General features: G+C 46.7%; 1 protein-coding gene across 1 annotated transcript in view; it reads right to left on the bottom strand.

Annotated features, from left to right (window-relative positions):
• Window positions 1-4,435: 4,435 nt before the first annotated feature.
• Window positions 4,436-26,615, bottom strand: part of SLC37A1 (solute carrier family 37 member 1) — a 155,244-nt gene continuing 133,064 nt past the window's right edge. The window contains exons 19-20 of the mRNA XM_088463376.1: window positions 8,889-8,953; window positions 4,436-7,322 (exon numbers count right to left, since the gene is read on the bottom strand). Of these exons, the coding sequence (XP_088319502.1) occupies window positions 7,307-7,322; window positions 8,889-8,953 (81 nt within the window). The 3' untranslated portion in view covers window positions 4,436-7,306. The remainder of the gene's footprint in view (window positions 7,323-8,888; window positions 8,954-26,615) is intronic.

The raw sequence follows: 26,615 nt of genomic DNA on the forward strand, positions 1-26,615 counted from the left end.
CACACGGGGTTAATGGCTGCCACAGCAGTGAAGGGGTTAACCCCCGTGCTGTGCCGCCATTTTTAAAAGGACAAAAAGGCGCCAGGCGCCCATTGTAAATGTATACTCTGCGCTATGCGCTGAGTGTTAAGTGTGTTTTTAATGTTTTATATGCAGCGGCCTGCACTCGCTGCACTGGGGGAGTGTAGGTAGAGTGTGTCATGGCCGCTGTGGGACAGGGAGAGCCAGATCCCACTGCGACCAGCGCGGACACAGTTAAAGTGGACAGTACTATGAACCATGTGCAGTGTGCTTTTATAATCTGTATTAATATACACATATTGTGCGGTAAAGCACTGCAGCTGATCTGTAATGCATTGGTGTATAAAGTAAAATACAGGTTGAGTCTCCCATATCCAAAATGCTTGGGACAAGGGGTATTTTGGATATCGGAATATTCCGTATTTTGGAATAATTGCATATTATAATGAAATGTCTTGGAAATGGGACCCTAATATACACACGTGTATATAACACATAAATGCATTCTAATACACACAGCCTGCAGGTCATTTTAGACAATATTTTTTATAATTTTGTGCATCAAAAAAAGTTTGTGTACATACATGAAATTCATTTGTTTCATATACACCTTATACACACAGCCTGAAGGTTATTTTATACAATCGTTTTAATAATTTGTGCCTTAGACAAAGTTTATGTACATTAAACCATCAAAAATCAAAGGTTTCATTATCTCAGTCATGCTGAAAATATTCCGTATTTCGGAATATTTGGATATGGGAGACTCAACCTGTAGTATAGTCTATGACATGTGTGAATATATTTTTGTATGCAATATGGGTTTAAATGCACTTATAGAAATGTAACATGTCCTGACCTTTGGAGACAAACTGCTGGTTAGACGTCCTCACCTAGGGATGGATATGGTAATTACCCTAGCCTGGCAGTAGGGATGGATATGGTAATTACCCTAGCCTGGCAGTAGGGATGGATATGGTAATTACCCTATAGCCTGGCAGTAGGGATGGATATGGTAATTACCCTATAGCCTGGCAGTAGGGATGGATATGGTAATTACCCTATAGCCTGGCAGTAGGGATGGATATGGTAATTACCCTATAGCCTGGCAGTAGGGATGGATATGGTAATTACCCTATAGCCTGGCAGTAGGGATGGATATGGTAATTACCCTATAGCCTGGCAGCCTCACCTAGGGATGGATATGGTAATTACCCTATAGCCTGGCAGCCTCACCTAGGGATGGATATGGTAATTACCCTAGCCTGGCAGTAGGGATGGATATTGTAATTACCCTAGCCTGGCAGTAGGGATGGATATGGTAATTACCCTAGCCTGGCAGTAGGGATGGATATGGTAATTACCCTAGCCTGGCAGTAGGGATGGATATGGTAATTACCCTATAGCCTGGCAGTAGGGATGGATATGGTAATTACCCTAGCCTGGCAGCCTCATCTAGGGATGGATATTGTAATTACCCTAGCCTGGCAGTAGGGATGGATATGGTAATTACCCTAGCCTGGCAGTAGGGATGGATATGGTAATTACTCTAGCCTGGCAGTAGGGATGGATATGGTAATTACCCTATAGCCTGGCAGTGGGGGGTTAGGTGGTGACTGAAGAAGCCTTTCCTATGTAATGCGAGCTAGGGAGACTCCTGTGTGTCTGTGTACGATACCAAGCAAAGGTGTAAAAGACAAGTTGTTTGTGGTTAGGAAGCTTCTATGTTGTGTAAGAGCTTAGAAGGTGTAAGACTCAGAAAGCCCAAACTGGTTTAGTCATAGACGTGTGAAGAGACGAATGTAATAGGAATTTGCATTATATTTACCTTTTCAGAACAGTATATGTAACTCAGTCTGTGCTTAGGAAACCAAATGTTTTTGGGTGGTATCAAGGAAATTGATTTCATTTCTGTGAAATGTAAGACGTACTTATTTATGTTTTGTGAGAGAGCCTGATTGGCTAGAAGGTACACCGGGTGGATTTGCCCCCCTGTGATGTTGTGTGTAAGAATGAGATAACAAGAGGGACTGTGAGCCCTGTATGTGGTACATCTTTGAAAATCCTGTGTGGAGGAGACCTGCTGTATGATTCCTGTAACATCGTGTATGCTGATATTCCCCATCAGACGGAAGGACGAGTCTTTTTTAAGACTTTGAGCAATAAACATTTTGCCTGACTTCAATGGTATCTCAATCCTGCGACCAACAGAATTGTGCAAAACGCTATTCCGTTCTCCTGCTGTTCTGGGTAAGAGTTCCGTGTCTCCAAGCTCAAGCCCTCTGCCAGCTCCCGTGCAGACCTGGTCCATTGCGAGGGATCAGGAGGAATCAGCCGACATCAAACAGGGGGTGTGGCCGCAGCTAATCAAACGCATACGCAGCAGAAGCGGTTCCAGGTTCCGAGGCAGGAACCTGAGTGTACCTAGTAAGCGGTTCCAAACGCCGATGGAAGAGTTTGGTGGTGGCAGCATCGTTAAACGCCCACGGCGCAGTGGGCGGAGTCAGTGACAGGTGGTCACTGACGGTGAGTGGGAGTCCAAAAGCGCTAACCCGTGACCAGGGACGGCCTAGGCGAAAGGCGTCCGGTCACACTAAGTATCCCCCGAATGTATGAAGGAGGGACGTATCTCCGATACCTGCTGCGATCCCTCCATTCCCTCTGGCAGCCGCCTCCGCCATAGGTTTCTATGGGGGATGCGATGCTGCCAAATGTATCAATATCGGGAATGCTTCGCATTCTCGATATTGACCCCAGCAGCTGACGCCATCTGAAGATAGCGTTAGCCGCTGTGTCCTATGGGCACTTACCAGATCCCTCCGCCGGCAATGGGCGCCGCTCATGTGCAGTCCGCGGGAGTGCGCATGCGCAGCAGCCCGGAATGCGTTCCGGCCACATTGCAGGGACGGGCTCTTTTCGGTGCCCGTCTCCCTGCATGTGCCGGGTCATACATTCGGCCGGTATGATCGCATTTTGCAATGCGATCATGGGCGGTACTGTATGCCCTGATCGCTTTGCAAAATGCGATCCTTAATAAATGGCCCCCTGACTGCTACTGGGAGAAAAGTGCTATATTAATACAATTCTCATCATCATCCAATATGTTTTGACATTGCATATTTTTAGGGTTAGGCTTAGAATAAAATAAACACCATATAATGACATTGTCAACATTATGAACATGTCAGCATTTTACCCATGTCAACCCTTTTGAATGTTGACTTAATGTCATCAATCTGGCGTCAACCTTCTGAAGGTCGGCCGTTCATATCACACTCCCTGGAACATAACTGAGGGCTGTATGAACACATGTGAAATGGACTCTGATCATAGAACCATTGTTATTGTAGCAGAACATATTTGTTGCTGGGTGATTTGTGTTATTGTGGTGATGGAGCTGGAAGGGGGGTTATGTGCTGGGTGGTTTGTGGTGATGGAGCTGGAGGGGGGGTTTTGTGCTCTCCTCTATTACACCCTTCTGGAGATATCTCCCTCCTTGTCCCAGCCTTTTCCTCACTACATATCTCCCGTCTGCCGCTTCTTTCCCCCAGGCCGTACAGGTCAGCGCGCTACGCTGCGGTGGTGGGGCCTCCTGGCCTCTCTCATGAGGGTCCCGTCCCTGAGGCCTCTGCGTCTGCCCCAACTCTCCACCAAATTTAGTGGGAATGGAGGTGGAGGGAGGAGGTTGTGAATTCTGGGGCCATGTTACGTACTAGCGGCTGCTTGGCCATCTTTATTTTTGGCAGAAACCCTAATATATAGCTTTCTCCAAATAGCACATTATCTGATGGTGACTGCCCTGCGGTAGCTCTCTCAGTATGCAATACTCTGCTCTGCTGCACTTCTCACCCACTATTGGCATTTTACACGCAGATGGTGCTGTAGCCAGGGGTGTGCGTTGCTCTTCTCACAGTTTGGTTGATCCCTGTCCACCTGAGTGTCCGACGTTTTCCCCCTAATGTGGTCTTTCCTCCCTCATTGTTTGCTGGTTGGTACCCGTAGCATCCGGCCTATTTGTTGGGTTCTTCCAAGTCCATGGTGTCAGATGTTCCCGCTTAGCAGTCACCCCGATCAGTACCAGTCCTAGAACAATTTATTCAGTAACTAATAACCTACAGCCGTTTACATGAGATGAAAGCTATTTACAACTGGGGCAATATTTGGTTTGGGTTCCTGGCGGTGCGGTAATATCACATAACTCCCCATAATGCATATTTATACTTGGGTCTCTGTTATACTAACACGCAATGATGGAGAATCCAGGCTTAGAGGGGATCCATAGAAGTGACCTTGTCAGTAGAAATCTGCTCAGTCCCATTATAAACTGATGGTTACCGCAAGTGACATTGTCCGTATAAGGCGAATACGCTGCGCTGTGAGCTCTTCTACCAAGAAATGACAGGGAGGCAGCAGATCACTAGATAGGGTACGGACCCTTTATTACACACTCATATACAGTATTCTGGGAGGGACCCTCCAACTATGATGGGTACAAAACATAATATAACATCCTCTCTCTGACCTAATACTAATACAAATCATCGTCACTTGGAGATTGACGCTTTAGTGTATAAAATAAATATTCTAAGAATTTAATTCTTACAAGTTCTTCAGTAAAAGACAAGATAATTTCTATTGTGATTCTAAAACCGTGACAGACCGGGCAAAAAACCAGCACCTCACAGACAGATAACCCCACAGGCACCGCGCAGTCACACACAGACAGATGACCCCACAGGCACCGCGCAGTCACACACAGACAGATGACCCCACAGGCACCGCGCAGTCACACACAGACAGATGACCCCACAGGCACCGCGCAGTCACACACAGACAGATGACCCCACAGGCACCGCGCAGTCACACACAGACAGATGACCCCACAGGCACCTCGCAGTCACACACAGACAGATGACCCCCACGGGCACTGCGCAGTCACACACAACATGGCGAGATAAGATTCCTTCCAAATGTAAAGAGAAAAATCTAAATAAACTTTCATTCATCCGAATCCCACCCAGCGCTGACCGACACATTCCCTCACCCACCTCATCCTTTTCAGGCATAGGAATCAGCACAGCCCTGACCAAATCAGAAATAAATATGCACACACTGATATACGCATACTGTAATATATATATATATATATATATACACACATATACATATACACACACACACACACACTTGCTATCTACATGCACATGCTGGAGCAGCGATATACGAGGCCATAACAAGGTCTATTGCCAACAAAAACTACATATTTTTCAGCAATTTGGCTCTGATCTAATATAAATATATATATATATAAATATAGACTGATCTATGTACAGGCACACTATACACAAACTAGGTATACAGGGAATACATCACATACATCACACACAATGTTATAAGCATTGAGGGCTTTAGGCGAGTACATTTCATCCATTATTTGCATATATATGTATCTACACAGCGACTGTACAAAGTATCTACACCGTGTGTAACGTACCATGTATAATGAGCTGCTCATCGGGGCCTATTCAGCATTGATTTTGACATAAAAAAATACAGAAATTATGATTTGCGTATATTTTATGTAGCTCCCCTATTCAGTAATGGGATAATAGAGAAGATAACGCAATTATCTTCTCCACTGATTCCCATCTCTCAGAGTACCGCACTGTAGGGATCAGCCATTGATCCCTACAGTGCTTTAACACTTTTTACTATTCAGCAAAGCAAAAAGTGTTATATAAAGGAAATATTTATGGAGTGATTTAACGGTATCTCAGAATGGTGTTATATGAGGAAAATACTTGTATTTCCAGAAAACTGCAGGGACAGAGGGAAATTTCCCATAAGTCCCTGCAGCGTCTGGTAAGCCCACCCTGTCTCCGTCCTTGTTTCCCGGTGGTCGGCGGCAGGTAAGTCACTCTAGAGGCTTTTAAACCCCCCTGTGTATACAGGCTTTATACATGTATATTATGTGCGATTATATTTAACATTTATATGTACAGGCTAGTATATCATATCAATCAGTTTCGGGAGCCTGTAGCTGCACTTACCCCTCCGCAGTCACCGGGAAGCCAGGACGCAGACTGTTCCCGAGCGCATGACTGAGCACGTGCAGGAATTCCGATAACAATCCCTTCTGTAACGTCGCAGGAACAGCGCGTTACCGCAACCGCTGTCCCTGCTGAAAATGTTGCTGAATAGCTTCTATATTATCATAATTGATCAAATATGGTGACGATGTTGCCCGATAATATTCTGACCGACATATTCACGGTTGAGGAATAGACATTTATAGATGTTCTCAGACCTTCATCTCACATAATATTGTAAACTCAATGGGAAATTCCAATACAAGTCCATGTTTAGCCAACTGCAGCTACACAAGGGCAGACTTTAGTGTCTCATCAGGACGTCTGCTCTGTATAGGAAAATATCTTCCCCCACAGTTTACATTCTGATAATCCCCCTATTCCGTACATGTGTGTAATGTGTCCTATGACGATGATGAGTACATTATATGCAGGGTGAGGCCTCAGTTATAATCTGATAATCCCCCTATTCCGTACATGTGTGTAATGTGTCCTATGACGATGATGAGTACATTATATGCAGGGTGAGGCCTCAGTTATAATCTGATAATCCCCCTATTCCGTACATGTGTGTAATGTGTCCTATGACGATGATGAGTACATTATATGCAGGGTGAGGCCTCAGTTATAATCTGATAATCCCCCTATTCCGTACATGTGTGTAATGTGTCCTATGACGATGATGAGTACATTATATGCAGGGTGAGGCCTCAGTTATAATCTGATAATCCCCTATTCCGTACATGTGTGTAATGTGTCCTATGACGATGATGAGTACATTATATGCAGGGTGAGGCCTCAGTTATAATCTGATAATCCCCCTATTCCGTACATGTGTGTAATGTGTCCTATGACGATGATGAGTACATTATATGCAGGGTGAGGCCTCAGTTATAATCTGATAATCCCCCTATTCCGTACATGTGTGTAATGTGTCCTATGACGATGATGAGTACATTATATGCAGGGTGAGGCCTCGGTTCATGTTAGGTGGGTTCCTGTAAGTCACCCCTGAGCTATGCTCCTAACATAATGCTTCTATGTCACATTTGTGTGTGAGAAGAATAACCAGGTACTGGACACATTATCCAATAACTTGTGCTCCATGTGCAGAACGTATACAGTATGTACAAATATATACACAGGTCCGTGTATCATGAGAATAGCGGGACACTGGCAGGAATCTGGGGATCTTCTTAATGTTCTTTCCACCTGTAACAAAGAAGAATCCCAGTCAGGGCTGTGACAGAAAGTAAGAGAGCGGCCAGGCTAACGCTGAGACATTGGGTCCCATATGTGACCTATATAACGCTGAGACATTGGGTCCCATATGTGACCTATATAACGATGAGACATTGGGGCCCATATGTGACCTATATATAACGCTGAGACATTGGGGCCCATATGTGACCTATATAACGCTGAGACATTGGGGCCCATGTGTGTCATATATATAATGCTGAGACATGGGGGCCCATGTGACCTATATATAACGCTGAGACATGGGGGCCCATGTGACCTATATATAACGCTGAGACATTGGGGCACATGTGACATATATATAACGCTGAGACATTGGGGCCCATGTGACCTATATAACGCTGAGACATTGGGGCCCATATGTGACCTATATAACGCTGAGACATTGGGGCACACATATATATATATATATATATATATAACGCTGAGACATTGGGGCCCATATGTGACCTATATAACGCTGAGACATTGGGGCCCATATGTGACCTATATAACGCTGAGACATTGGGGCCCATATGTGACCTATATAACGATGAGACATTGGGGCCCATATGTGACCTATATATAACGCTGAGACATTGGGGCCCATATGTGACCTATATAACGCTGAGACATTGGGGCACACATATATATAACGCTGAGACATTGGGGCCCATATGTGTCATATATATAATGCTGAGACATGGGGGCCCATGTGACCTATATATAACGCTGAGACATGGGGGCCCATGTGACCTATATATAACGCTGAGACATTGGGGCACATGTGACCTATATAACGCTGAGACATTGGGGCCCATATGTGACCTATATATAACGCTGAGACATTGGGACCCACATGTGACCTATATAACGCTGAGACATTGGGACCCATATGTGACCTATATAACGCTGAGACATTGGGGCCCATATGTGACCTATATAACGCTGAGACATTGGGGCCCATATGTGACCTATATAACGCTGAGACATGGGGGCCCATGTGACCTATATATAACGCTGAGACATTGGGGCCCATGTGACCTATATATAACGCTGAGACATTGGGGCCCATATGTGACCTATATAACGCTGAGACATTGGGGCCCATATGTGACCTATATATAACGCTGAGACATTGGGGCCCATATGTGACCTATATAACGCTGAGACATTGGGGCCCATATGTGACCTATATAACGCTGAGACATTGGGGCCCATGTGACCTATATATAACGATGAGACATTGGGGCCCATGTGACCTATATATAACGCTGAGACATTGGGGCACATGTGACATATATAACGCTGAGACATTGGGGCACATATGTGACCTATATAACGCTGAGACATTAGGGCACATATGTGACCTATATAACGCTGAGACATTGGGGCACATATGTGACCTATATAACGCTGAGACATTAGGGCACATGTGACCTATATAACGCACATAGCTTAGAGGACATGGCGGATATACAGTATAATGGAAGTGACAGCTCTGTATATAGGACGCAGGGAAGAAGAGACACCACGTACTCTGTCTGTTCAACTCCAGCTTGTCGGCCGCATTTTATTTCTTTCTTAATCAGACGCAGCAAAAACTGAGGAAACAAAAGAGACGCTGAGTGACATTATAGCCCAGTGACATCACACACATGTCACCTCTGCATGTATAATGCCCCCTGTCTGTATGTGATGTCATATACAGTACATCACAGCCAGACAATGGTTCATTACACACAAGTGATATCACAAAGAGACAGCTGCATTATACACACACACCACATAGAGACAGGTGCATTACACACACACCACAGAGACAGGTGCATTACACACACACCACAGAGACAGGTGCATTACACACACACCACAGAGACAGGTGCATTACACACACACACACACACCACATAGAGACAGGTGCATTACACACACACACACCACATAGAGACAGGTGCATTACACACACACACACCACATAGAGACAGGTGCATTACACACACACCACATAGAGACAGGTGCATTACACACACACACACACACCACATAGAGACAGGTGCATTACACACACACACAGAGACAGGTGCATTACACACACACACACACACCACATAGAGACAGGTGCATTACACACACACACACACACCACATAGAGACAGGTGCATCACACACACACCACATAGAGACAGGTGCATTACACACACACACCACATAGAGACAGGTGCATTACACACACACACCACATAGAGACAGGTGCATCACACACACACCACATAGAGACAGGTGCATTACACACACACACCACATAGAGACAGGTGCATTACACACACACCACATAGAGACAGGTGCATTACACACACACCACATACAGACAGGTGCATTACACACACACACACCACATAGAGACAGGTGCATTACACACACACACACCACATAGAGACAGGTGCATTACACACACACCACATAGAGACAGGTGCATTACACACACACACACACACACACACCACATAGAGACAGGTGCAGCACACACACACCACATAGAGACAGGTGCATTACACACACACACCACATAGAGACAGGCGCATTACACACACACACCACATAGAGACAGGTGCATTACACACACACACACCACATAGAGACAGGTGCATTACACACACACACACACCACATAGAGACAGGTGCATTACATACACACACCACATAGAGACAGGTGCATTACACACACACACACACACACACACACACACACACACACACACACCACATAGAGACAGGTGCATTACACATACACACCACAGAGAGACAGGTGCATTACACACACACACACACACACCACATAGAGACAGGTGCATTACACATACACACCACAGAGAGACAGGTGCATTACACACACACACACACACACACCACATACAGACAGGTGCATTACACATACACACACACACCACATAGAGACAGGTGCATTACACACACACACACACCACATAAAGACAGGTGCATCACACAAACACACACACACCACATAGAGACAGGTGCATCACACACACACACACACACACACACACACGTGCATCACACAAACACACACACACCACATAGAGAGAGGTGCATCACACACACACACACACACACACACACACCACATAGAGACAGGTGCATTACACACACACACCACATAGACAGGTGCATCACACACACACACCATAGAGACAGGTGCATCACACACACACACACACACACACACACACACACACACACACACCACATAGAGACAGGTGCATTACACACACACACCACATAGAGACAGGTGCATTACACACACACACCACATAGAGACAGGTGCATTACACACACACACACCACATAGAGACAGGTGCATTACACACACACACACACCACATAGAGACAGGTGCATTACATACACACACCACATAGAGACAGGTGCATTACATACACACACCACATAGAGACAGGTGCATTACACACACACACACCACATAGAGACAGGTGCATTACACACACACACACACACACACACCACATAGAGACAGGTGCATTACACACACACACCACATAGACAGGTGCATTACACACACATACACACACACCACATAGAGACAGGTGCATTACACACACCACATAGAGACAGGTGCATTACACACACACACACACACACACCACATAGAGACAGGTGCATTACACACACACACACACACACACACACACCACATAGAGACAGGTGCATTACACACACACACACACACACACACACACACACCACATAGAGACAGGTGCATTACACACACACACACACACACACACACACACACACACACACACACACACACACACACACACCACATAGAGACAGGTGCATTACACACACCACATAGAGACAGGTGCATTACACACACACACACACACACACCACATAGAGACAGGTGCATTACACACACACACACACACACACACACACCACATAGAGACAGGTGCATTACACACACACACACACACACACACACACACACACACACCACATAGAGACAGGTGCATTACACACACACACACACACACACACACACACACACACACACACACACACACCACATAGAGACAGGTGCATTACACATACACACCACATAGAGAGAGGTGCATCACACACACACACACACACACACACACACACACCACATAGAGACAGGTGCATTACACACACACACCACATAGACAGGTGCATCACACACACACACCATAGAGACAGGTGCATCACACACACACACACACACACACACACACACACACACACACCACATAGAGACAGGTGCATTACACACACACACCACATAGAGACAGGTGCATTACACACACACACCACATAGAGACAGGTGCATTACACACACACACCACATAGAGACAGGTGCATTACACACACACACCACATAGAGACAGGTGCATTACACACACACACACACACACCACATAGAGACAGGTGCATTACACACACACACACCACATAGAGACAGGTGCATTACACACACACACCACATAGACAGGTGCATTACACACACATACACACACACCACATAGAGACAGGTGCATTACACACACCACATAGAGACAGGTGCATTACACACACACACACACACACACCACATAGAGACAGGTGCATTACACACACACACACACACACACACACACCACATAGAGACAGGTGCATTACACACACACACACACACACACACACACACACCACATAGAGACAGGTGCATTACACACACACACACACACACACACACACACACACACACACACACACCACATAGAGACAGGTGCATTACACATACACACCACAGAGAGACAGGTGCATTACACACACACACACACACACCACATAGAGACAGGTGCATTACACATACACACCACAGAGAGACAGGTGCATTACACACACACACACACACACACCACATACAGACAGGTGCATTACACATACACACACACACCACATAGAGACAGGTGCATTACACACACACACACACACACCACATAAAGACAGGTGCATCACACAAACACACACACACCACATAGAGACAGGTGCATCACACACACACACACACACACACACACACGTGCATCACACAAACACACACACACCACATAGAGAGAGGTGCATCACACACACACACACACACACACCACATAGAGACAGGTGCATTACACACACACACCACATAGACAGGTGCATCACACACACACACCATAGAGACAGGTGCATCACACACACACACACACACACACACACACACACACACACACACACCACATAGAGACAGGTGCATTACACACACACACCACATAGAGACAGGTGCATTACACACACACACCACATAGAGACAGGTGCATTACACACACACACACCACATAGAGACAGGTGCATTACACACACACACACACCACATAGAGACAGGTGCATTACATACACACACCACATAGAGACAGGTGCATTACATACACACACCACATAGAGACAGGTGCATTACACACACACACACCACATAGAGACAGGTGCATTACACACACACACACACACACACACCACATAGAGACAGGTGCATTACACACACACACCACATAGAGACAGGTGCATTACACACACACCACATAGAGACAGGTGCATCACACACACACACACACACACACACACACACCACATAGAGACAGGTGCATTACACACACACACCACATAGACAGGTGCATTACACACACATACACACACACCACATAGAGACAGGTGCATTACACACACCACATAGAGACAGGTGCATTACACACACACACACACACACACCACATAGAGACAGGTGCATTACACACACACACACACACACACACACCACATAGAGACAGGTGCATTACACACACACACACACACACACACACACACACCACATAGAGACAGGTGCATTACACACACACACACACACACACACACACACACACACACACACACACCACATAGAGACAGGTGCATTACACATACACACCACAGAGAGACAGGTGCATTACACACACACACACACACACCACATAGAGACAGGTGCATTACACATACACACCACAGAGAGACAGGTGCATTACACACACACACACACACACACCACATACAGACAGGTGCATTACACATACACACACACACCACATAGAGACAGGTGCATTACACACACACACACACACACCACATAAAGACAGGTGCATCACACAAACACACACACACCACATAGAGACAGGTGCATCACACACACACACACACACACACACACGTGCATCACACAAACACACACACACCACATAGAGAGAGGTGCATCACACACACACACACACACACACACACACCACATAGAGACAGGTGCATTACACACACACACCACATAGACAGGTGCATCACACACACACACCATAGAGACAGGTGCATCACACACACACACACACACACACACACACACACACACACACACACCACATAGAGACAGGTGCATTACACACACACACCACATAGAGACAGGTGCATTACACACACACACCACATAGAGACAGGTGCATTACACACACACACACCACATAGAGACAGGTGCATTACACACACACACACACCACATAGAGACAGGTGCATTACATACACACACCACATAGAGACAGGTGCATTACATACACACACCACATAGAGACAGGTGCATTACACACACACACACCACATAGAGACAGGTGCATTACACACACACACCACATAGACAGGTGCATTACACACACATACACACACACCACATAGAGACAGGTGCATTACACACACCACATAGAGACAGGTGCATTACACACACACACACACACACACCACATAGAGACAGGTGCATTACACACACACACACACACACACACACACCACATAGAGACAGGTGCATTACACACACACACACACACACACACACACACACCACATAGAGACAGGTGCATTACACACACACACACACACACACACACACACACACACACACACACACACACACACCACATAGAGACAGGTGCATTACACATACACACCACAGAGAGACAGGTGCATTACACACACACACACACACACCACATAGAGACAGGTGCATTACACATACACACCACAGAGAGACAGGTGCATTACACACACACACACACACACACCACATACAGACAGGTGCATTACACATACACACACACACCACATAGAGACAGGTGCATTACACACACACACACACACACCACATAAAGACAGGTGCATCACACAAACACACACACACCACATAGAGACAGGTGCATCACACACACACACACACACACACACACACGTGCATCACACAAACACACACACACCACATAGAGAGAGGTGCATCACACACACACACACACACACACACACACACACCACATAGAGACAGGTGCATTACACACACACACCACATAGACAGGTGCATCACACACACACACCATAGAGACAGGTGCATCACACACACACACACACACACACACACACACACACACACACACACCACATAGAGACAGGTGCATTACACACACACACCACATAGAGACAGGTGCATTACACACACACACCACATAGAGACAGGTGCATTACACACACACACACCACATAGAGACAGGTGCATTACACACACACACACACCACATAGAGACAGGTGCATTACATACACACACCACATAGAGACAGGTGCATTACATACACACACCACATAGAGACAGGTGCATTACACACACACACACCACATAGAGACAGGTGCATTACACACACACACACACACACACACCACATAGAGACAGGTGCATTACACACACACACCACATAGAGACAGGTGCATTACACACACACCACATAGAGACAGGTGCATCACACACACACACACACACACACACACACACCACATAGAGACAGGTGCATTACACACACACACACACCACAGAGACAGGTGCATTACACACACAGCATATAGACAGGTGCATTACACACACACACCACATAGAGACAGGTGCATCACACACACACACACCGACCACATAGAAACAGGTGCATTACACACACACACACCATAGAGACAGGTGCATTACACACACACCACATAGAGACAGGTGCATTACACACACACACACCACATAGAGACAGGTGCATTACACACACACATCACATAGAGACAGGTGCATTACACACACACACACCACATAGAGACAGGTGCATTACACACACACCACATAGAGACAGGTGCATTACACACACACACACACACACACCACATAGAGACAGGTGCATTACACACACACACACACACACACACACACACACACACCACATAGAGACAGGTGCATTACACACACACACACACACACACACCACATAGAGACAGGTGCATTACACACACACACACACACACACACCACATAGAGACAGGTGCATTACACACACACACACACACCACATAGAGACAGGTGCATTACACACACACACACACACCACATAGAGACAGGTGCATTACACACACACCACATAGAGACAGGTGCATTACACACACACACCACATAGAGACAGGTGCATTACACACACACACCACATAGAGACAGGTGCATTACACACACACACCACATAGAGACAGGTGCATTACACACACACACCACATAGAGACAGGTGCATTACACACACACACCACATAGAGACAGGTGCATTACACACACACACACACACACCACATAGAGACAGGTGCATTACACACACACACACCACATAGAGACAGGTGCATTACACACACACACCACATAGAGACAGGTGCATTACACACACACACCACATAGAGACAGGTGCATTACACACACACACCACATAGAGACAGGTGCATTACACACACACACCACATAGAGACAGGTGCTTTACACACACACACCACATAGAGACAGGTGCATTACACACACACACACACCACATAGAGACAGGTGCATTACACACACACACACACCACATAGAGACAGGTGCATTACACACACACAGACACACACACCACATAGAGACAGGTGCATTACACACACACACCACATAGAGACAGGTGCATTACACACACACACACACACACACACACCACATAGAGACAGGTGCATTACACACACACACACCACATAGAGACAGGTGCATTACACACACACACACCATAGAGACAGGTGCATTACACACACACACACACACACCATAGAGACAGGTGCATTACACACACACACACCATAGAGACAGGTGCATTACACACACACCACATAGAGACAGGTGCATTACACACACACCACATAGAGGCAGGTGCATTACACACACACCACATAGAGACAGGTGCATTACACACACACATCACATAGAGACAGGTGCATTACACACACACACACCACATAGAGACAGGTGCATTACACACACACCACATAGAGACAGGTGCATTACACACACACACCACATAGAGACAGGTGCATTACACACACACACACACCACATAGAGACAGGTGCATTACACACACACCACAGAGACAGGTGCGTTACACACACACACACACACCACATAGAGACAGGTGCATTACACACACACATCACAGAGACAGGTGCATTACACACACCACATAGAGACAGGTGAATTACACACACACACACACACACCACATAGAGACAGGTGCATTACACACACACCACATAGAGACAGGGGCATTACACACACACACACACCACATAGAGACAGGTGCATTACACACACACACACCACATAGAGACAGGGGCATTACACACACACACACACACACACACACACACACACACCACATAAAGACAGGTGCATTACACACACACACACACACACCACATAGAGACAGGTGCATCACACACACACCACATAGAGACAGGTGCATCACACACACACACACACCACATAGAGACAGGTGCATCACACACACACACACCACATAGAAACAGGTGCATTACACACACACCATAGAGACAGGTGCATTACACACACACACCACATGGAGACAGCTGCACCACACACACACACACCACATAGAGACAGGTGCATTACACACACACACACCACATAGAGACAGGTGCATTACACACACACACACACCACATAGAGACAGGTGCATTACACACACACACCACATAGAGACAGGTGCATTACACACACACACACCACATAGAGACAGGTGCATTACACACACACACACAGACCACATAGAGACAGGTGCATTACACACACACACACACACACCACATAGAGACAGGTGCATTACACACACACACCACATAGAGACAGGTGCATTACACACACACACACACACACCACATAGAGACAGCTGCATCACACACACACACACACACACACACACACACACATACACCACATAGAGACAGGTGCATTACACACACACACCACATAGAGACAGGTGCATTACACACACACACCATAGAGACAGGTGCATCACACACACACACACACACACCACATAGAGACAGGTGCATTACACAAACACCATAGAGACAGGTGCATTACACACACACCATAGAGACAGGTGCATCACACACACACACACACACACCACATAGAGACAGGTGCATTACACACACACACCACATAGAGACAGGTGCATTACACACACACCACATAGAGACAGGTGCATTACACACACACACCACATAGAGACAGGTGCATTACACACACACACACACCACATAGAGACAGGTGCATTACACACACATACACACACACCACATAGAGACAGGTGCATTACACACACACACACCATAGAGACAGGTGCATTACACACACACCACATAGAGACAGGTGCATTACACACACACACACACACACACACACACCACATAGAGACAGGTGCATTACACACACACACACACCACATAGAGACAGGTGCATTACACACACACACCACATAGAGACAGGTGCATTACACACACACACCACATAGAGACAGGTGCATTACACACACACACCACATAGAGACAGGTGCATCACACACACACACCACATAGAGACAGGTGCATTACACACACACACCACATAGAGACAGGTGCATTACACACACACACACCACATAGAGACAGGTGCATTACACACACACACACACACACCACATAGAGAGAGGTGCATTACACACACACACACACACCACATAGAGACAGGTGCATTACACACACACACACACCACAGAGAGACAGGTGCATTACACACACACCACATAGAGACAGGTGCATTACACACACACCACATAGAGACAGGTGCATCACACACACACACACACACCACATAGAGACAGGTGCATTACACACACACACCACATAGAGACAGGTGCATCACACACACACACACACACACCACATAGAGACAGGTGCATTACACACACCACATAGAGACAGGTGCAGCACACACACACACCACATAGAGACAGGTGCATTACACACACACACACACCACATAGAGACAGGTGCATTACACACACACACCACATAGAGACAGGTGCATTACACACACACCACATAGAGACAGGTGCATTACACACACACCACATAGAGACAGGTGCATTACACACACACACACACACCACATAGAGACAGGTGCATTACACACACACACCACATAGAGACAGGTGCATTACACACACACACCACATAGAGACAGGTGCATTACACACACACACCACATACAGACAGGTGCATTACACACACACACCACATACAGACAGGTGCATTACACACACACACCACATAGACAGTTGCATTACACACACACACACCACAGAGAGACAGGTGCATTACACACACACACACACACACACACACACACACACCACATAGAGACAGGTGCATTACACATACACACCACAGAGAGACAGGTGCATTACACACACACCACATAGAGACAGTTGCATCAGACACACACACACCACATAGAGACAGGTGCATTACACACACACCACATAGAGACAGGTGCATCACACAAACACACACACACCACATAGAGACAGGTGCATCACACACACACACACACAGGTGCATCACACAAACACACACACACACACCACATAGAGACAGGTGCATCACACACACACACACACACACACACACACCACATAGAGACAAGTGCATTACACACACACACCACATAGACAGGTGCACCACACACACACACACACACACACCATAGAGACAGGTGCATCACACACACACACACACACACCACATAGAGACAGGTGCCTTACACACACACACCACATAGAGACAGGTGCATTACACACACACACCACATAGAGACAGGTGCGTCACACAAACACACACACACCACATAGAGACAGGTGCATTACACACACACACCACATAGAGACAGGTGCATTACACACACACACACCACATAGAGACAGGTGCATTACACACACACACCACATAGAGACAGGTGCATTACACAAACACACACACACCACATAGAGACAGGTGCATCACACACACACACACACCACATAGAGACAGGTGCATTACACACACACCACATAGAGACAGGTGCATCACACACACACACACACACACACCACATAGAGACAGGTGCATTACACACACAGCATATAGAGACAGGTGCATCACACACACACACACCTTAGGGATAGGTGCATTACACACACACACACACCACATAGAGACAGGTGCATTACACACACACATCACATAGAGACAGGTGCATTACACACACACATCACATAGAGACAGGTGCATTACACACACACACACACACACACACACACCACATAGAGACAGGTGCATTACACACACACACCACATAGAGACAGGTGCATTACACACACACATCACATAGACAGTTGCATTACACACACACACACACCACAGAGACAGGTGCATTACACACACACACACACACACACACACCACATAGAGACAGGTGCATTACACATACACACCACAGAGAGACAGGTGCATTACACACACACAACATAGAGACAGTTGCATCACACACACACACACACCACATACAGACAGGTGCATTACACACACACCACATAGAGACAGGTGCATTACACACACACCACATAGAGACAGGTGCATCACACACACACACCACAGAGACAGGTGCATTACACACACAGCATATAGACAGGTGCATTACACACACACACCACATAGAGACAGGTGCATCACACACACACACACCACATAGAGACAGGTGCATTACACACACACACCATAGAGACAGGTGCATTACACACACACACACACACCACATAGAGACAGGTGCATTACACACACACACACACACACCACATAGAGACAGGTGCATTACACACACACACACCATAGAGACAGGTGCATTACACACACACACACACAGACACACCACATAGAGACAGGTGCATTACACACACACACACACACACCACATAGAGACAGGTGCATTACACACACACACCACATAGAGACAGGTGCATTACACACACACACCACATAGAGACAGGTGCATTACACACACACACACACACACACACCACATAGAGACAGGTGCGTTACACACACACACACACACCACATAGAGACAGGTGCATTACACACACACACCACATAGAGACAGGTGCATTACACACACACACACCACATAGAGACAGGTGCATTACACACACACATCACAGAGACAGGTGCATTACACACACACCACATAGAGACAGGTGCATTACACACACACACACACACACACCATAGAGACAGGTGCATTACACACACACACACACCACATAGAGACAGGTGCATTACACACACACACACCATAGAGACAGGTGCATTACACACACACCACATAGAGACAGGTGCATTACACACACACACACACACACACACCATAGAGACAGGTGCATTACACACACACACACCATAGAGACAGGGGCATTACACACACACACACACACCACATAGAGACAGGGGCATTACACACACACACACACACACCACATAGAGACAGGTGCATTACACACACACACACCACATAGAGACAGGGGCATTACACACACACACACACACACACACACACCACATAGAGACAGGTGCATTACACACACACACCACATAGAGACAGGTGCATTACACACACACCACATAGAGACAGGTGCATTACACACGCACACCACATAGAGACAGGTGCATCACACACACACACCACATAGAGACAGGTGCATTACACACACACACACACACACACCACATAGAGACAGCTGCACCACACACACACACACCACATAGAGACAGGTGCATTACACACACACACACACCACATAGAGACAGGTGCATTACACACACACACACCACATAGAGACAGGTGCATCACACAAACACACACACACACACACCACATAGAGACAGGTGTATCACACACACACACACACACACACCACATAGAGACAGGTGCATTACACACACACACACACACACCACATAGAGACAGGTGCATTACACACACACACACCACATAGAGACAGGTGCATTACACACACACACACACACCACATAGAGACAGGTGCATTACACACACACACACACACACACCACATAGAGACAGGTGCATCACACACACACCACATAGAGACAGGTGCATTACACACACACACACCATAGAGACAGGGGCATTACACACACACACACACACCACATAGAGACAGGTGCATCACACAAACACACACACACACACCACATAGAGACAGGTGCATTACACACACACACACACCACATAGAGACAGGTGCATTACACACACACACAACACCACATAGAGACAGGTGCATTACACACACACACCACATAGAGACAGGTGCATCACACAAACACACACACACACACACCACATAGAGACAGGTGCATCACACACACACCACATAGAGACAGGTGCATTACACACACACACCACATAGAGACAGGTGCATTACACACACACCACATAGAGACAGGTGCATTACCACAGACCACATAGAGACAGGTGCATCACACACACACACACACACACACCACATAGAGACAGGTGCATCACACAAACACACACACACACACCACATAGAGACAGGTGCATTACACACACACACACACCACATAGAGACAGGTGCATTACACACACACACAACACCACATAGAGACAGGTGCATTACACACACACACCACATAGAGACAGGTGCATCACACAAACACACACACACACCACATAGAGACAGGTGCATCACACACACACCACATAGAGACAGGTGCATTACACACACACACCACATAGAGACAGGTGCATTACACACACACCACATAGAGACAGGTGCATTACCACAGACCACATAGAGACAGGTGCATCACACACACACACACACACACACACACACACCACATAGAGACAGGTGCATCACACACACACACACACCACATAGAGACAGGTGCATTACACACACACACAACACCACATAGAGACAGGTGCATTACACACACACACACACACACACCCCACATAGAGACAGGTGCATTACACACACACACACACACACACACACACACACACACACCACATAGAGACAGGTGCATCACACACACACACACACCACATAGAGACAGGTGCATCACACACACACACCACATAGAGACAGGTGCAATACACACACACACCACATAGAGACAGGTGCATTACACACACACACCACATAGAGACAGGTGCATCACACACACACACACACACACACCACATAGAGACAGGTGCATTACACACACACACCACATAGAGACAGGTGCATCACACACACACACACACCACATAGAGACAGGTGCATTACACACACACACACACCACATAGAGACAGGTGCATTACACACACACCATAGAGACAGGTGCATCACACACACACACACACACACACACACACCACATAGAGACAGGTGCATTACACACACACACCACATAGAGACAGGTGCATTACACACACACACCACATAGACAGGTGCATTACACACACACCACATAGAGACAGGTGCATCACACACACACACACCCCACATAGAGACAGGTGCATTACACACACACACACACCACATAGAGACAGGTGCATCACACACACACACCACATAGACAGGTGCATTACACACACACCACATAGACAGGTGCATTACACACACACCACATAGACAGGTGCATCACACACACACACACACACACACACCACATAGAGACAGGTGCATCACACACACACACCACATAGAGACAGGTGCATTACACACACACACCACATAGAGACAGGTGCATTACACACACACACCACATAGAGACAGGTGCATTACACACACACACACACACACCATAGAGACAGGTGCATTACACACACACACACACACCACATAGAGACAGGTGCATTACACACACACACACCACATAGAGACAGGTGCATTACACACACACACCACATAGAGACAGGTGCATTACACACACACACCACATAGAGACAGGTGCATCACACACACACACACCACATAGAGACAGGTGCATTACACACACCACATAGAGACAGGTGCATTACACACACACCACAGAGACAGGTGCATTACACACACACCACATAGAGACAGGTGCATTACAAACACACACACCACATAGAGACAGGTGCATTACACACACACCATAGAGACAGGTGCATCTCACACACACCACATAGAGACAGGTGCATTACACACACACCACATAGAGACAGGTGCATTACACACACACACCACATAGACAGGTGCATTACAGACACACACACCACAGAGAGACAGGAGCATTACACACACACACACACCACATAGAGACAGGTGCATTACACATACACACCACAGAGAGACAGGTGCATTACACACACACCACATAGAGACAGGTGCATCACACACACACACCACATAGAGACAGGTGCATTACACACACACACACAGGTGCATCACACAAACACACACACACACCACATAGAGACAGGTGCATAACACACACACACACACAGGTGCATCACACAAACACACACACACACCACATAGAGACAGGTGCATCACACACACACACACACACACACACACACACACCACATAGAGACAGGTGCATTACACACACACCACATAGACAGGTGCATCACACACACAAACACACACCATAGAGACAGGTGCATCACACACACACACACACACACCACATAGAGACAGGTGCATTACACACACACACCACATAGAGACAGGTGCATTACACACACACACCACATAGAGACAGGTGCATTACACACACACACCACATAGAGACAGGTGCATCGCACAAACACACACACACCACATAGAGACAGGTGCATTACACACACACACCACATAGAGACAGGTGCATTACACACACACCACATAGAGACAGGTGCATTACACACACACACACACACCACATAGAGACAGGTGCATCACACACACACACACACCAAAGAGACAGGTGCATTACAGACACAGCATAGAGACAGGTGCATTACACACACACACCACATAGAGACAGGTGCATTACACACACACCAGATAGAGACAGGTGCATCACACACACACACACACACACACACCACATAGAGACAGGTGCATTACACACACACATAACATAGAGACAGGTGCATTACACACACACACCACATAGAGACAGGTGCATTACACACACACCACATAGAGACAGGTGCATTACACACACACACACCACATAGAGACAGGTGCATTACACACACACCACATAGAGACAGGTGCATTACACACACACACACACACACAACATAGAGACAGGTGCATTACACACACACACACACACACACCACATAGAGACAGGTGCATTACACACACACACACACACACACACACACACACACACACACACACACACCATAGAGACAGGTGCATTACACACACACACACACACCATAGAGACAGGTGCATTACACACACACCACATAGAGACAGGTGCATTACACACACACATCACATAGAGACAGGTGCATTACACACACACACATCAAATAGAGACAGGTGCATTACACACACACACACCACATAGAGACAGGTGCATTACACACACACACCACATAGAGACAGGTGCATTACACACACACACACACACACACCACATAGAGACAGGTGCATTACACACACACCATAGAGACAGGTGCATTACACACACACACACACACACACCACATAGAGACAGGTGCATTACACACACACACACCCCACATAGAGACAGCTGCACCACACACACACACCACATAGAGACAGGTGCATTACACACACACACACCACATAGAGACAGGTGCATTACACACACACACCACATAGAGACAGGTGCATTACACACACACACACACCACATAGAGACAGGTGCATTACACACACACACCACATAGAGACATGTGCATTACACACACACACACACACCACATAGAGACAGGTGCATTACACACACACACACACACACACACACACCACATAGAGACAGCTGCATTACACACACACACACCATAGAGACAGGTGCATTACACACACACACACCATAGAGACAGGTGCATTACACACACACACACCATAGAGACAGGTGCATTACACACACACCACATAGAGACAGGTGCATTACACACACACACCACATAGAGACAGGTGCATTACACACACACCACATAGAGACAGGTGCATTACACACACACACACACACACACCACATAGAGACAGGTGCATTACACACACACACACCACATAGAGACAGGTGCATTACACACACACACACACACCACATAGAGACAGGTGCATTACACACACACACCACATAGAGACAGGTGCATTACACACACACACACACACACCACATAGAGACAGGTGCGTTACACACACACACACACCACATAGAGACAGGTGCATTACACACACACACCACATAGAGACAGGTGCATTACACACACACACACACCACATAGAGACAGGTGCATTACACACACACACCACATAGAGACAGGTGCATTACACACACACACACACACACACCACATAGAGACAGGTTGCATTACACACACACACACACACACACACACCATAGAGACAGGTGCATTACACACACACACCACATAGAGACAGGTGCATTACACACACCACATAGAGACAG

The sequence above is a fragment of the Taudactylus pleione genome, unplaced genomic scaffold (genome assembly GCF_031769625.1).
Source record: "Taudactylus pleione unplaced genomic scaffold, aTauple2 ptg001351l, whole genome shotgun sequence".
NCBI classification, from domain to species: Eukaryota; Metazoa; Chordata; class Amphibia; order Anura; family Myobatrachidae; genus Taudactylus; species Taudactylus pleione.